The sequence below is a fragment of the Ictalurus punctatus genome, chromosome 12 (assembly GCF_001660625.3).
Source record: "Ictalurus punctatus breed USDA103 chromosome 12, Coco_2.0, whole genome shotgun sequence".
In the NCBI taxonomy this organism is placed as follows: domain Eukaryota; kingdom Metazoa; phylum Chordata; class Actinopteri; order Siluriformes; family Ictaluridae; genus Ictalurus; species Ictalurus punctatus.
In genome coordinates, this window is record NC_030427.2 from 2,162,336 (window position 1) to 2,177,291 (window position 14,956).

Below are 14,956 nucleotides of genomic sequence, written 5' to 3' on the forward strand. Positions count from 1 at the left end.
ACCTCTGATGGCCATGTGGGTGTGCGGGGGTGAGAGAGAGAGAGAGAGAGAGAGAGAGAGAGAGAGAGAGAGAGAGAGAGAGAGACAGACACACACACACACACACACACACACACACACACACACACACACACACAGGTGTTCTTTTGGGGGTTTTGCTGACCAGAATTTTTACAAATGTGTTTGTTAATGAATTAAAGGGAGTCGTGTGTCTCAGTGTTAAAATAATGGTTAAGACATTGTGGTTAAAACACAGAAGAAACTCTGCAACTATCTGCTACAATGTCTGCTCCGAGAAATCCTAATACCCTTAGGAGATTGCTGTGTATTCACCAACAAGAGGACCTGTTGAAATGAGAGAGGACCTGACTTTTGCTCCAAAAAAAAAAAAAAAAAACCAAGAGGATAGATTGACAAATTATTAATGAAGGTAATGTAAAGACGTTGTTGTTTAACCCTGAGCAGGGCGTCAACAGCTCCAAAGATCGTGTCTTAAGTCCGAGGGTTTAGTTAGGAGGTAGAAAAAGATTTAAAGACGGTGTTTTAAAAGAAACAAGTGTTTCATCCTTAATGGTAAAAAAGAAAAATGGTTGTACTCCAATATGAAATAAAACGGTGGAGACACACTGAGTACACTTCTGTTCCACAGTCTATAAGGATCCCCAAACTTCATGTAGTGTGGAAAAATATATACACCCTCCGTACTTAAGGTTTAAACATTATTATTTTGTGATGGCAGCAAGACAAAATGGTTGTGCATTTGGTATGTGGTGATTTTAGAATTAGGCCCCAAATGTCAAATATGTTTGTGTATGGTTTCGTCAGGCAAAGATCACGATGGTATGGAAAGAGTATACAAGAGTAATTGGGGTGATCTAATGCTTAGGACTTGTACAGTACTTCAACTCGGGAACGTCCCACCATGGCGTTCAGAGAGGCGTTATCTAAGGTACACGTATATATAATATAGATCAGATCTATATTAGAAGGCGGTGTGGTATAACGTGAATCAGCAATAAAGTTCTCAGCTTGAGTTGTTTTGTTTGCGCGTAAAGTATACAGACAGAGGATATTTCACTGAGATTGTGTTAATGAAAAGGCTGTGCCTATTGTACAGGATTGTTGTGATTGTCGTGCAGCTCTTGTAAGATGCGGTAAGGAAATTTGTGAAATACAAACACAAAGAAGTGGTGGTTGCTTCGGATTAAGAAGAAAAAAACCTGCCAAATTGATACGAGTGCAATATAAACAAATGTTTGTGATGCCTGTGAAAGTCTTTCAAAAGTGAATCTGTAGGCAGTTTCCCTTCTGAAGACTGGAGCGAGTAAACACTCCTCAGGCACTGCAGAGTTTTTGTGGAGTGTGTGTACATTTTTGGACCAAGTGTGCCCTCTAGTAGCTGACGGGTTTCTCCCTCTCTCAGATTGTTTGCAGTTCCTCCGGTGTAAACTATAACACGTTAAAGACTTAACGATCCTTGCTATTCAGTAGACGTGTGCCAATAATCAATTCCTCAACGTATCACACTGTTTAACACGCACAACAAAAAAAAAAATCAATGAGTGTTCTTTTTGTACTCGGGAGCAGCAGGCGAGTCGTGGGTGGCAGGTGCGTTGTGCGTAAGCAGAGGGCTTGAGTGTGTAGATGGATCCAAAATGGTGGCTGAGTTTTATGTATTATTAGGGAGCTCATCATGGTCAGGTTCTCTGGATTGGACAGGAGCACATTTCAGCAGGTGAGGACGCTACGCTGAAGGTGATCCGTGTACAGGAGCAGTTAGGAGGGATAGATGTTGCAGAGGGATAGATTCCGCCAGTTTCTTATCGATGGAGGAATTCGAGGACGCTGCACGAGTCGCTCTGTAGAAGTGCTCGTCTCTTTGACCTGATTTTCCTGCATTGTAGGGGGCCGTGGTGGATGTGATGGTGTATTTGGAAGTACAAGATTGAGATTTTCCTGGTTCAGAAGCTGTATGTCCAATATCTGACTAGGTTTAGACTCGCCAGGTAGCGTGTAGGGGTTCGGAATGAGGGCTTGGTTTTTCTTCAGGCTCCCTCTCTTCTTCCTGAGGTTCGGCTCGGACTTCTCCTCAGGGACCGATGGGTACTGGACCATAATGGTGGGTTTCTGGCGGAGGTCTTGGTGTGTATGAGGCTCGGTGGCCATGATGGCGCGAGCACTGTGCATTCTCTGAGGGAGTTTGGGGCCGGGCTCGCCGCGCTTCTTCTTCCAGCGCTTCAGCTGCATGCGTTGCTCATGTTCCACGTCCTGTGCCGATACCTGCAACTCCAGAACATACAGCAAAAATCAGTCACAAAAATGAACTGTAATAGAATGTCATTCTACTGTACTTAATGTGTTAGAATGGGCTTCATTACAACGTCATGTAAAAGACAATGATAAATATTTATGAACGCTAATTTTGTAGAAATACGAAGGTGATGATGGATAAAACATGCTTGATCACCATGGCATGGGCTCGCATAGTTACAGTAATGACAGGAAATGTTACAGTAGTGAGAGACCCATCATCATACTCCTCCTCTTCCTCTCTGTTGTGTTACCTGGAGCACTAAGAAGCCCTCCTGCATGTATCTAGGCTCAATCGCTCTGAGGACCTCCATGGTCTCATACTGACCCGGACAGGCCTTGAGCTTATCCCGAGTACCCAGCATGGACGTCAACACCACCAAACCCACACAGAATATCATTTTCACTCCTACACAAAGAAAGAATGAGAGAGAGAATCAACACAGAAAGAAAAGAAGGACAAGTGTGTGTTTGTGTCTGACCGTCACACAGGAACATGTCCCACACTCGGAGGACCGAGGCCCAGGGCAGAGTTCTGGAGAAGGCGCACATGAACCACTCCATCATGTAGAGCACCGGCTCGATCTTGTGCTTGTCCAGGTGCCGATACGCCACAGAACACACTCGCTTCACAGCGCATGCAGGATCTCTCCGTCCAGCTGAACCGCCTCCTGCACACATAACGGTTCACAATAAGCGATATAACTTGCTGTTAATAACACAAAACAACTGTTCTCCTACACAGAAAAGCCCTGTTTCTAATAATACACTGTGCAGTGCAGAAATCTGGGAGGAAGAAATAAAACACGTAAAATTACAAAACAAAACTACAGCTCACACTAAAATACATAAACACACACTCACAATAATATAGAACATTAAACCTTAAAGAAAAAACTAAGCAAAACTGCCTCATGAACACAGCAACACATACACACAAACACAAGATGGCGGTGTTGAGTCGCCTCGTACAGCGGAGCAGGGTGGGGTTTGTAGCTCCGATATATAATTTCTAACAGACCTTATGATCTGTGTGGTGTTACAAAACTAAATTACCGAGTGTGAATGTTTCCTCTACAACTTCAGACTGAACTGAACTACATTCGCTTCAGTCAGATTTCAGTTTTTCACTTTTTCACGCCTGCAATCCACGGATACACAACTATAGCCGTTTTAAAAACGTGCATTCAGTCCGGTTTCTCGTTTCTACTGTACTTCTATATTCCAATTTATTTAACTAGGCCTGTAAAAAGAAAAAAAAACCCAAACACATGGCAAATGGTACTTCTCAGCTTAATTTGATTGGTGAACAAATACAGTGGTCTCAGTTGATCCTAAATGTTTCTTTCCCAACAAAATAGAACGTTTAACAAATAAAAAAATGTAATTTCTCAGGAAGTTATTCAGTGAAGTAACAATGAACTATTTTGGCCCTTCAAAGCTATTCAGTGATGAATGTATCCACCCTTCTTTTCAATAACCGCCGTGAGCCTTCCATTGAATGTCAGTTTCTTGATCTGTTCATGATCCATTTTATCTGAATGGAGCATTGCCCTGCATAAAGATCATGGTCTTCTTGAACGTTGCTGACTTCTTCCTGTACCATTGTTGAAGAAAGGATCTTCTACAAACTGGCAGTAGATTTGGGAGTTCATTTTCAGTCCATCTTTAACCAGACGGAAAAGGTCCATCTGCTCCATCTATAGTCACTCTTATTTCATCGGTCCATGAAACCTATAAGGAACGGTCTTCAGGTATTTCTTGGCCCAGTCATGATGCTTCAGCTTGTAAGTCTTATGCAGTGGCGGTTGTATTTCAGCCTTCCTTACTGTAGCCATGTCTCTGAGCACTTGCCACCTTGTATTTCTGGACACTCGTGGAAGGTTGCAGTTCTGAAACATGGTGGCAGTGCTGGCTAATGGGTCCTCTCACGTTTTATTCTTCTTAAGTCTTTTGCAGTCAACTAGCGCCTTTTCTTCTCTGCGTTTTTTTGCCCCCTGTCAAGTATTCGTCACAAAGCATTTTTCTTGGGAGGTCACACCTCAATAATTTTTCGATCGTCAGTGTGCTGCAGCCCTCTGATTTTACAATTTCTGACCTTTTTTTTGGCCCATTTTCCTGAATTGGAGAAGCTAATAATAATGCAAACCTTATGTAGGATGTTAATCACTTTAAGGTGTAATGTTTCTATGTGGTGTTCTCCCAACAGGTTATTTTGTAGACCTTGATTTTGTTTGATAACCAGCTTTGCTTTCATTGGTTGGCTTAAAGGAGGGTGGGGCCACGAGTACTCTACTTTTTTCCCCTTCTTCGCACTCTTTTTGATTATACTGTTCTATCTGCTTTTCATGCACAAGTATGTCCCTGTACTATTAAGGGGAAAAAGTGCATGTGCAAGGAGATGTACAACAAATATAATCTAGAATATAAACTTACACACATTTTTAACCAGACAACACCACAGGCTGTCAAAATGGCTGACGTGGCCAGTTTTATCCATGTTGGGCAGAAGGATAGACTGTTATCGTAACCATAATGCAAAGTGTGAATGAGCGAGCAAAAAAACACTGATAAGACCGATTTGAAAACTTTCCAGGCTGATATTCTAACGAGCACGCTTGACCTTTGTTGATGTGAAACTCTCAGCCTGCTATGGTACTATTTGATGATATCTTTTCATGTGACAACACTGAAGAAATGACACTGTGCTACAATGTAAAGTGAGTGTACAGCTTGTGGAACAGTGTAAATTTGCCATCCCCACAAAATAACTCAACACACAGCCATTAATGTCTAAACCGCTGGCAACAAAAGTGAGTACACCCCTAAGTGAAAATGTCATTTTACAGTTCAACAAACTCTCCTCCAGCCCCCCAGTGCTGAGCCGCCCACAGAGGACAACATGGTGTAACCTAGTGGTGTAACCTTAGTGCTGCTCCAGCTTTTTAGTGTCCATCACACTTTTGTGTGAAAGCATCGCTGTGTGCACCATTAATCCAGAGTCTGTGATTAGATTATCCACATCATGTTCAAATAAATATTTCTGTAGGAAAAGCTTTAGAGCAGGGAAGCCTTACTGTGGTCCTGTAAGACTACAGTCCAGTACAGTTTGGGAATTTTCCTGAATCACACCCGATTTAAGTCCTCGGGTCATTAGGTAGGAGTGTTAGATGAGAAATCATCACACTGTGCATGATTACAGGAATTCAGGACCAGAGCCAAGCTCCCCTGATTTATAAATTAATTAATTGAATAAATTAATGATCACCATAAAGTAATTCCCAGTGAAGATTTATCATCTTTTTACAAGCATCATTTTCACATTTAAGAAAAATAGAAATTGCAGGGATTTGTACATTTGTGCTCTGCATTTCTTTCAGAGACGTGGGACTGAATTGTTGTGTATATAGGCAGTTTTTTTGTGCTCTGAAATTGACCGGACTTTTGAGAAGATAGCTGCTCATGGTTTAATTCACTTTTAAAAAGGGACTGTCAATATGAAGTGAGCGTACGTGTATCAAAAGGTGGTCGTGTTGAAGAAACCTTGTTGCTAACTTGCTAACTTGCTCTGTCTGTGTGTGTGTTTACTGGTACAACAGTGGTAGCAGATTTTCAGAGCCGAGCTTACAGTAACGAAGACGCTCAAGTGTACTTGTTTGGAAGATGTAGAAACTCAAGTCTTACATGTTAGCACAAACATGTCTTTTTCCTTTATTAGGGAATTTGTGCTTTTGGACATTTTGGAAGATATCGTGCTTGTGAAATGTGCTTTGCGTGTTATTCATGTTCAACTGGTTGTATCTCCTGTCAACTCTCTCCAGCCTGGGCATCACTGGAATGGTTCTGCGCTGGGTGGAATCCTATCTCTCTGACAGATCCTTCAAGGTATCATGGAGGGGAGGTATTTCTGAAACTCAGCAACTCACAACTGGCGTTCCACAGGGGTCAGTTCTGGGTCCACTCCTCTTTTCTATCTACACCACATCTCTAGGGCAGGTGATTGAGTCTCATGGCTTTTCATATCATTGCTATGCTGATGACACCCAGCTCCATTTGTCCTTCCAGCCTCATGATCCATCCGTCTCTGCCCGCATCTCTGCTTGCCTTTCGGTCATCTCGGTCTGGATGAAGGAAAACCATCTTAAACTTAACCTGGCAAAATTTGAGCTTCTCGTCATCCCAGCCTGTCCCTCAATCAACCACAACCTCACTGTACAGCTCGGCTCACTCACACTCATGCCAACCAGGACGGCCAGGAACCTCGGGGTGATTCTTGATAATCGCTTGACATTTGCAGACCACATCTCAGCAACTGCAAGGTCCTGTAGGTTCATCCTTTACAACATCAAGAAAATCCGACCCTACATCACCAAACAGGCTGCACAGATTCTAGTCCAGGCTCTTGTTATCTCTAAACTGGACTACTGCAACTCACTGCTTTCAGGCCTCCCAGCCAGCTCCATCAAACCCCTTCAGATGATTCAGAATGCTGCAGCGCGCCTCGTCTTCAACCAGTCCAAGAGAACCCATGTCACACCCCTCTTCATCTCCCTCCACTGGCTTCCTGTAGCTGCCCGCATCAAGTTCAAGGCCTTGATGCTCACCTACAAGACCTTGTCAGGAACAGCACCCTCCTACCTAACTCTCTCCTGAAGGCCTACGTTCCCTCTCGCAATCTGCAATTGATTAGTGACCGATGTTTAGCAGTTCCAACTCAGCGTGGCGCAAGGTCCCTTTCCAGAACCTTCACACTAACTGTTCCTCAGTGGTGGAATGCACTTCCAATATCAATCCGGACCGCGGAATCTCTCACCATCTTCAAAAAATAGGTTAAGACCCACCTCTTCAATGAACACCTAACCAACTCATAATATTAAAAAAAAAATGCACTTACACCTCTACTCTGCACTTTGCTTCTTCTGGAATTCAATTATATGGATCTCGTATGGTAGCACTTATTGTATTGTTCTCTGCTTGATATCGCTTTGCTTGTATCTTTCTCATTTGTAAGTCGCTTTGGATAAAAGCGTCTGCTAAGTGAATAAATGTAAATGTAATGTATCGGTGTATCTTTATATACACTTGTAGCAGTGCAGCTACAGTACAATAGATTTCTTTAGCAGTCATATCAATGGTCATATGAAGTGTTTGGGCTTAGATTTGTGTCTTTTTGAATCATTTACGCTCTATGGCACCTTTTTACGGTCTTGCTGTATGGGCTGTGTTCCAATTGATCTGTGTTTGATCATTTCCTCCCTTCGCTCAAACATTGTGTTTGAGAAGGCCTTCTTAGTTGAACGGTTGTTTTCCTCAGCTCTGGATTTAGCTGTAGGGCCCAGAGGTTTTTGGAGTTTGAAGAGGAGGCAATAAAAGATTTGAAACACAGCCCTGATTTCCTTTCCGATGTTCCCCAGCTTTTTTCCGTCACCCGTCACCTCCTAGCCGAGCTCAATTCTGCTGCAGCTTTTTAGCCACAAGCTGCCGGGGCTTGACTTCTGAGGCCTTATCCTGTTAAGCGGCCGCACTATGGCAAAAAGGAGAGTTCAGTATGCCGACTGTATGAGCTTCAGTTGAATGTGTATGTGGACGAACTCTTGGTAGGACAGTCCAGTATATTACAGACGAACACAGACAAAAACATCCACAATGCTTCTACTAAATATTGTTGAATGTCCGCTCGTATGTGACTCTCCAATAATGTCATGTCCTATCGAGAGTTTCAGTCGATGTTTATAATCTAACCCAATGGGATTTGTTTACTCTGGTGTAATTTTCTTGACCATTTTAACGCAGCATCTCTGGTGTTACTTTTGTCAAAAGTGTAGAACACCAGAGAAGAGGCAATGACGGCGTGATCTTGTTCCTTCGTGTGTTTTTGCCTCAGATTCTGGCGACTGTTCAGACTCAGTTTGCAGCGAAATTTCAAATCCAAAAATGCCTTGAACAACGTACATTTTCAACAATCCGTTTAAATCGACTGGTCCATTTCCGCTGCACGGTGGATTTGAAGGGTGCACTGTGATCAGTGTGGCGACGTCTGGGAATCGAGTTTCTGAAAAGACCACGAGTTGGAGGGTACATTTAGTTTCTAAGGACATCTGGGCTCTTGGTGTCTTTTGGATAGGAACTGCAAAACTTTTCTATAAGGGTGAAAACAGATGCATTCTTAGATTCTTTATCTGTAGACAGTTTATCTTGCTTACTACATTGACATATGAAGTTTGGACGGGTTCTGTAGAAAGAGATTAACATGAAGGGGGAAAAAACAATATAAAAATAAAAGACTGAAAGTGAATTTGTCCTGGATTGTTTTATTTATTATTTTCCATTCGGCTGTCAAAAGCTTCTTCAACTTGGCCACAAATCTAACAGTCAGGTACATTGTCAAGTATTGCCCCAAAATACCTCTATAGTAGATAGATGTGCTCACTGATCACTTGTACATGTGCTCATTCATACAATTATCCAATCAGCCAATCATATGGCAACACCACAGTGTACAACATCAAGCAGGATCAGATGAAGAGCTTCAGTCAATATTCACATCAAACACCAGAATGTAATCCAGTGATTTTATCCGTGGCATGGTTGTAGATTCTAAATGGTCTGGTTTGAGTATTCCAGAAACTGCGGCTCTCCTAGGATTTCCACACACACACACACTTGTGTGAAAAACATCCGGTAAGTGGCAGTTCTCGGGGTGGAAACACCTTGTTGACGAAAGGAGAATGGCCAGACTGGGTCAAGTTAATAGGACGGCCATGGTAACGTCAAATCACCTCTCTTTACATACATGGTGAGCAGAAAAGCATCTCAGGATGCACAGCATGCCAAGCCTTGAGAACAGTAGAAAACCTCATTGGATTCCACCCGTGTCACCCAATAACAGGAATGTGAGGCTACACAGACTGGGAACAGAGCCGGTTAATCGAGTCTTCAATAGTCCCGTTTCGGTGAACCCCATACGTCGTGCTGATGTTACATGCTTTCAAATAAAAGAAATGAAAAGTTCTTCAGTGTTCATTAAATCAGAGATTCCATCGATCTTACACAGGGTCACCCTGGAGTCTATCTCAGGGGACTCGGGGCACAAGGCGGGGGCACCGTGGACGAGGTGTAAGCCCATCATACACCTGTTCACACACTACGGACAATTTACAACGCATGTCTTTGGACTAGGGGAGGAAACCAGAGTACAACCTACAAAGCCACTGCGCCGACCCTGATACGCCAAAAACTGTATTTTTATTACAGCCTCTCTTTAAACTTGATTTTGCCCATGTTCTAAAATGTAAAAGCGTAAATACAAAAACATTTATAGGATTATAAAGGATTATTGACTGGTTTAACTGCAGTTAATATTTTTGCAGTCTTCTTTGAGGGTTACACATTTGGCTCCCTTAAACAGTACGAATCTCCCCATGCTCTTCAGCAAAAAACTAAACAAATAAACCAAAATAAAAACCTCTTTATCCAGCACAACACGTGAAGAAACCAGTAACTTCCGGGTCATAGTCAATCGGAAAAGAAAAAAAAAAAAATTGTTCAAATGAAACCTGGACATTTGACCCGTTTTCTAATCGCTTATTTTTAACTTGAGCGTGAGATTGAAAGAACGGAAAACGACTTGTTTGTTTTTTTCTCTCTGTTTCGTTTTGGATCTGTAAATGAATAATGAAATAACAAGCCATTTTTCCATTTTCGGATAAGTGGATAATTGAATATGAAAAGAACGAATGATATGATACACGGATTCTATTAATTCAATGGTGTCGAAATTTCATTTCCAAATTCAATGGATTTTCACATTCAGGTCTTTGTCTCTGTTTTGCTTCCCTATCAGTAACGACACTCATTACCAGTTTGATTTATTCAAACGATACCGGTGAAAAGTCCACGAGGCAGGAAAGCCGTACAACTCAACATTTTAACACCTTCATACAAAAACATGACAAATTGACCGTTTATTCAGTGCTTCCATATATTAGCAAGGTGAAAGGCAGGTCTGTGAGAAATTAATAATACTGACATAACTATCACGCTTCAGTGTGATGACAGAGCGGACATAAAATGGAAAGTAACTAATAAAATACAAAAATAGATGGATGATTCACTTTGGGGGGAAAAAACAAACAAAAACCTTCAAGTAGCTAAAAACTGTATTGAAATGTTAAAAGATGAAAGGGAGTTGGCACAGAGGAGCAAATGAGGCCACAGGGAAAGATGAACATGACGTGTAAGGACAAATATATTAATACTTCTCTTTTTTACATATTTACAGGTCAAATACTAGATCGTAAATACTGTGAATTCATGCTGCAGACATGCTGACTATCATTCCAAGATCCATTTTTAATTATTAAGGATTTATAAAATGTGACACTAGGTTACTTCTCTATAGTTAAAAAAAATTGCAAACAGGAATGTGTGTGTGTGTGTGTGTGTGTGTGTGTGTGTGTGTGTGTGTGTGTGTGTGTGTGTGTGTGTCCTCTTCATACTCATCCACTCCCTACTTGTGCCTGAGAGTGTATTCATTGAGTAAAGACAGTGTGTGCTCTTAATGTGTGTGTGTGTGTGTGTGTGTGTGTGTGTGTGTGTGTGTGTGTGTGTGTGTGTGTGTGTGTGTGTTTAGACGGCAGTGTGAAGTGGTGTACCACTATGTGAGGAGGGAGAAGTATGCTCTGAGGATGAGGAGATGGAGCAGGATGACGTGGCCTCTCTCTGGAGCTCCTCCACATTCTTCACGCAAAAACAATAACTCTCAAATTCTGATGGAGCGGCATCTACATAAGAATCAACAAAGCACACAAACATCAGTTTCGTTTTGGGACACCGATTTTCTAAATCATTCCATTCGCTTTCTATTTATTTATGTATCATTATTAAAAGATCAGTCATCAAGCCGGTGTAAACTTAATCTTTATCGCTAGCTGCTCCTGAAGTGTTTTGGAAATCGTTTCAGCCACGTCATGTTCACTCACCGTCCACTTTATTAGGAACACCTGTACGTTCATGTAGTTTTCTAACCAGCCAATCATGAAATATACAGGAATATAGAGGCATCACAAGAAAACTCCATTTCAACACATTTTTTTAAAAAAATCTCAATGTTGGACTTGAGTTTGTAATGCAGTGAGCACAACCAAGGAGTGCATTTTAAAAAGAAAACTACAATGTTGTTGAAGACTGAAACCTGTACCTACAAACTAGAACTGAAAATGGAACCACTGAAGAGTCAACAGTGTCAGAGATCCTCGTGTGTCCAGTCCACATTTTATGCTTACCGACCCATTACTCCAGCTTTTGTGTTTTTTTAACTTTGTGCTGATACAAATGGTTTTGTTTTTTTAAAGCAAACTTGGTGTTAAAACCCAGAAACATCCAGTAATAAAAAGGTACATTCATCATGTGTCTGAAGTGACACTGTTCAGTTATACAAGTAACTAGGTATTTTGGTATATATTGGAAGCACTATTTTTGAGCATTTCCCCATAATTTCATAGAGTGTGGTTTGCAGTATAAGCACCTGAGGTCTCATGCGTGGGTTCCAGCGCACATAATAACCCACCCAGAGCTCCAGATGTGTGAGACTGGCCAGTGGATACAGCACCTGGTTTTTACAGTCCACATAGAACGGGTTAGTGAAGTCCTCCGGCTGACTTAATGTAGGACCACAGTGACCGTTTTACCCTGTACTTCCTAAAAACAAAAGAGGAGAGAGAGAGAGAGAGAGAGAGAGAGAGAGAGAGAGAGAGACAAGTCATAATACACTTAGACAAATTCATTTCCATTCAGAAAAATCAGACAGGCTGGAAAGCCTCCACCCATTAGTGGAGAAATGTGGAGCGTACCTTTTCCATTCTCTCCTGCTCACTGCTGTAGAGGAATGTACCAAACAGGCAGCTGTAGGGGCGCTCCAGGATGGGGATGAGAAAAAGGTCTTTGAACTCAGATGCAGAAGGAAACTGAAAAAAAGAACACAAACACTGGGTTTAACAGTGTATAGTAAGATGCTTAAATGTGGATCTGCACAATAACGCCTGAACAGATAATCAGTCTTTTGTTCAGTACGGAAATTATATTTAATTCTTACAATTAGAGTCCTCTTCAAAAGTATTGGAACATCAAGGCCAATTCACTTGCTTTTGCTATATACTGAAGACATTAGGGTTTGAGATAAAAGACGAATATGAGATGATAGATCAGAATTTCAGCTTTCATTTCCTCATATTTACATCTAGACGTGTTACACAGATTAAAATATGGCAGCTTTTTTGAAGCCATCCTATTCATTAACTGTTCAAAAATACTGGAACGAGTGACTGATGGTTTTTCTTGCCGGCCAGGTGTACCTTGTTAAATGGACTTTAAAGAATGAATAGCTCTGAATGTCTTCTCTTGGTTTGAGCCCTGGGTTTCACCTGTGGAGACAGCATTTGTTGTTAAAAAGAATAAACCGACATGGAGACCAGAGAGCTGTCTATGGGAGAAAAGCAAGCCATTTTGAAGCTGCGAAAAGAGGAAAAACCGGTCTGAGCCATTGCACAAACATGGGGCATAGCCAAAGAACAATTTGGAACAGGGCTCCAGGCAAAAAAAAATAATGTAGGAACTGTTGGCTCCTAAACCCAAAATATTTTGGCGCCAAATCAAATTTTCAGGATCCAAAATATAGTGATGTCATATGACATATGATGATATCATTGTTAAATGGCTACCTCACGCTGCCTTTTCTTTCCCCTCTGTACTGTCTGCCTTTGTTTACTCTGCCTCCCATAGTTTACACAATGTATTCTTTACATACACAATATGTGCAATGTTCAGTACATCATATTGAATCATATTACCGTAAATACTTAAATGTCCAGTCATTTGATTATTTTTTTTCACTTTCTTATTCTACTATGTACAATTAGTTGTTTACTGCTTATTCAGGCTCAGAGTCATGTAGGCTGCATTGAATTTTATTTTCAATTCCCTCATCTCTTTCTCAGCGCCTTTATCACTAGCATGTTGCACTTCTTTCACGATTGGGGTGGCACGAGGGGCAGACCTAGCAATGACACAATCCCTGGCGTTCTCATGTTTTGTACTGTCTCCATGCTTCTTTACGGTTTCTTTTTTAAAATGACTCGAACTGGTAATGAACTCTGTTTTACCAGCAATATCTTGTCCTGCTTTAGCACAAATGGTGCAGTACATTTTCCCTTTGTCATAACGTAACCAGGCGAACTCTTGTAGCAAAGCTGATTTAAACTGTCTTGTCGGGATGAGAGCCGCAGGGATGGGAGAAGACTCGCTGAGCTTGGCTGTCATCATCTATAAAAGATTGCACACCGATTGAAACGGGCTGGGATGACTCAAATGTCACTTGAGAACTTTCACTGGTCGAGTTGGTCTCAACATCGTCGGCATCTGATGTAGAGGAGGCAGGGTTTGGACAGGCAGGGGATGAGGAAAAGTCTGATATTTTTCTTCTCAGCTGGCTAACGTTAGTTAACTACGCAGTTAGCTAGCCTACATATAACAGATACAGTCAAATTCCAATGAACCAAACCACATCAAACTAAATTAAACACCTTTAATAAAGTTCACTTCCAACTTTTTAACCCGATAAACGCAACATTAGACCTGTTTCTGTTCATCTATGGAAACCATACAGGAGTGCAGGCGCTAGGGCAGGTACACGCATGCGCAAGAGGGGATGTGAGTTCAGTAGCCTAACAACAAGACGTATAGTCATAGCGACCATTTTAGTCGCCATCTGGAGCCCTGTGGAATGTCCTGGAAAAGAGAGTTAGTTAATTATGATCTCTTACTTTATAACATTAAAATAAAACAATAGTTCCCTCACAAACCTCTCTTACCCCCCCCCCCCCCCCCCCCCCCCTAACTCTTGAAATTAATAAGACTTGCAATGTTACTGAGAAACTGGAAAGTGCAATGTCCTCTCTGCCGTGACACTGGAGACTACTTCCATAAAACTTCCATAAATAGATAACTTATAAATCTTAACTAGATCACAATGATCATACGTTTTTTTCTTTAAGTAACATGTTTATAATATGTTTACGATTGAACTTAGACTATGTATTGTGTACGCCATACTAGACCCTGTCAATGAGCTGTTACTATAGAAACGAGAACGAGCACATCACTATAAAGCTGTAATTTCCCTTGCAGCTGGAATCAGAATCTTGCTGTTCCAGAAATGTCTCCAACGCCTTCTGACCAATCAGATTGGAGAATTCAACAGTGTTGTGGTGTAAAGCATCAGTAGCTGACCTGTCTCATCATCTGCCACACATAGTCGATGAACAAAGAGAGGGGATCGTTCCGAGTTGGCGTGATTCTCATCCCCAAGGCCGAAACATTGGTTTGATGTTGTTGTGCATGCGGAGATGCTTTTCTGCTAACCACGGTTATAAAGAGCGATTATATGAGTTACTACAGTATATCCTTCCTGGCAGCTCTGAACCAATCTGGTCACATATATATATATATGTGTGTGTGTGTGTGTGTGTGTGTGTGTGTGTGTGTGTGTGTGTATATGTTTACCCTGATATACTCCAGCCAGTGAGAGTGGCATCTGTGTCAGAGTACCAGTGAAGTTCTTCTGTGGTGGGGTAGACTGACACAATTTACC

General features: G+C 41.6%; 1 protein-coding gene across 4 annotated transcripts; it reads right to left on the bottom strand.

Annotated features, from left to right (window-relative positions):
* Positions 1 to 709: 709 nt before the first annotated feature.
* On the bottom strand, positions 710 to 12,265 carry LOC128634182 (TBC1 domain family member 10A-like). Of its 4 annotated transcripts, none has more exons than XM_053684441.1 (6): positions 12,162 to 12,265; positions 11,837 to 12,009; positions 10,965 to 11,093; positions 2,793 to 2,981; positions 2,565 to 2,719; positions 710 to 2,280 (listed from the first exon to the last, which is right to left on the bottom strand). In XM_053684441.1, exons 4-6 carry the CDS (start codon positions 2,875 to 2,877, stop codon positions 1,777 to 1,779), a joined length of 744 nt encoding a protein of 247 aa, XP_053540416.1. In that variant the 5' UTR covers positions 2,878 to 2,981; positions 10,965 to 11,093; positions 11,837 to 12,009; positions 12,162 to 12,265; the 3' UTR covers positions 710 to 1,776. The 4 variants fall into 4 exon arrangements, with proteins under 4 accessions (XP_053540416.1, XP_053540414.1, XP_053540415.1 ...); XM_053684439.1 differs by having other exon boundaries at positions 710 to 2,286; XM_053684440.1 differs by lacking the exons at positions 10,965 to 11,093; positions 11,837 to 12,009; positions 12,162 to 12,265 and adding an exon at positions 8,263 to 8,449 and having other exon boundaries at positions 710 to 2,286.
* Between the last annotated feature and the right edge of the window lie 2,691 nt (positions 12,266 to 14,956).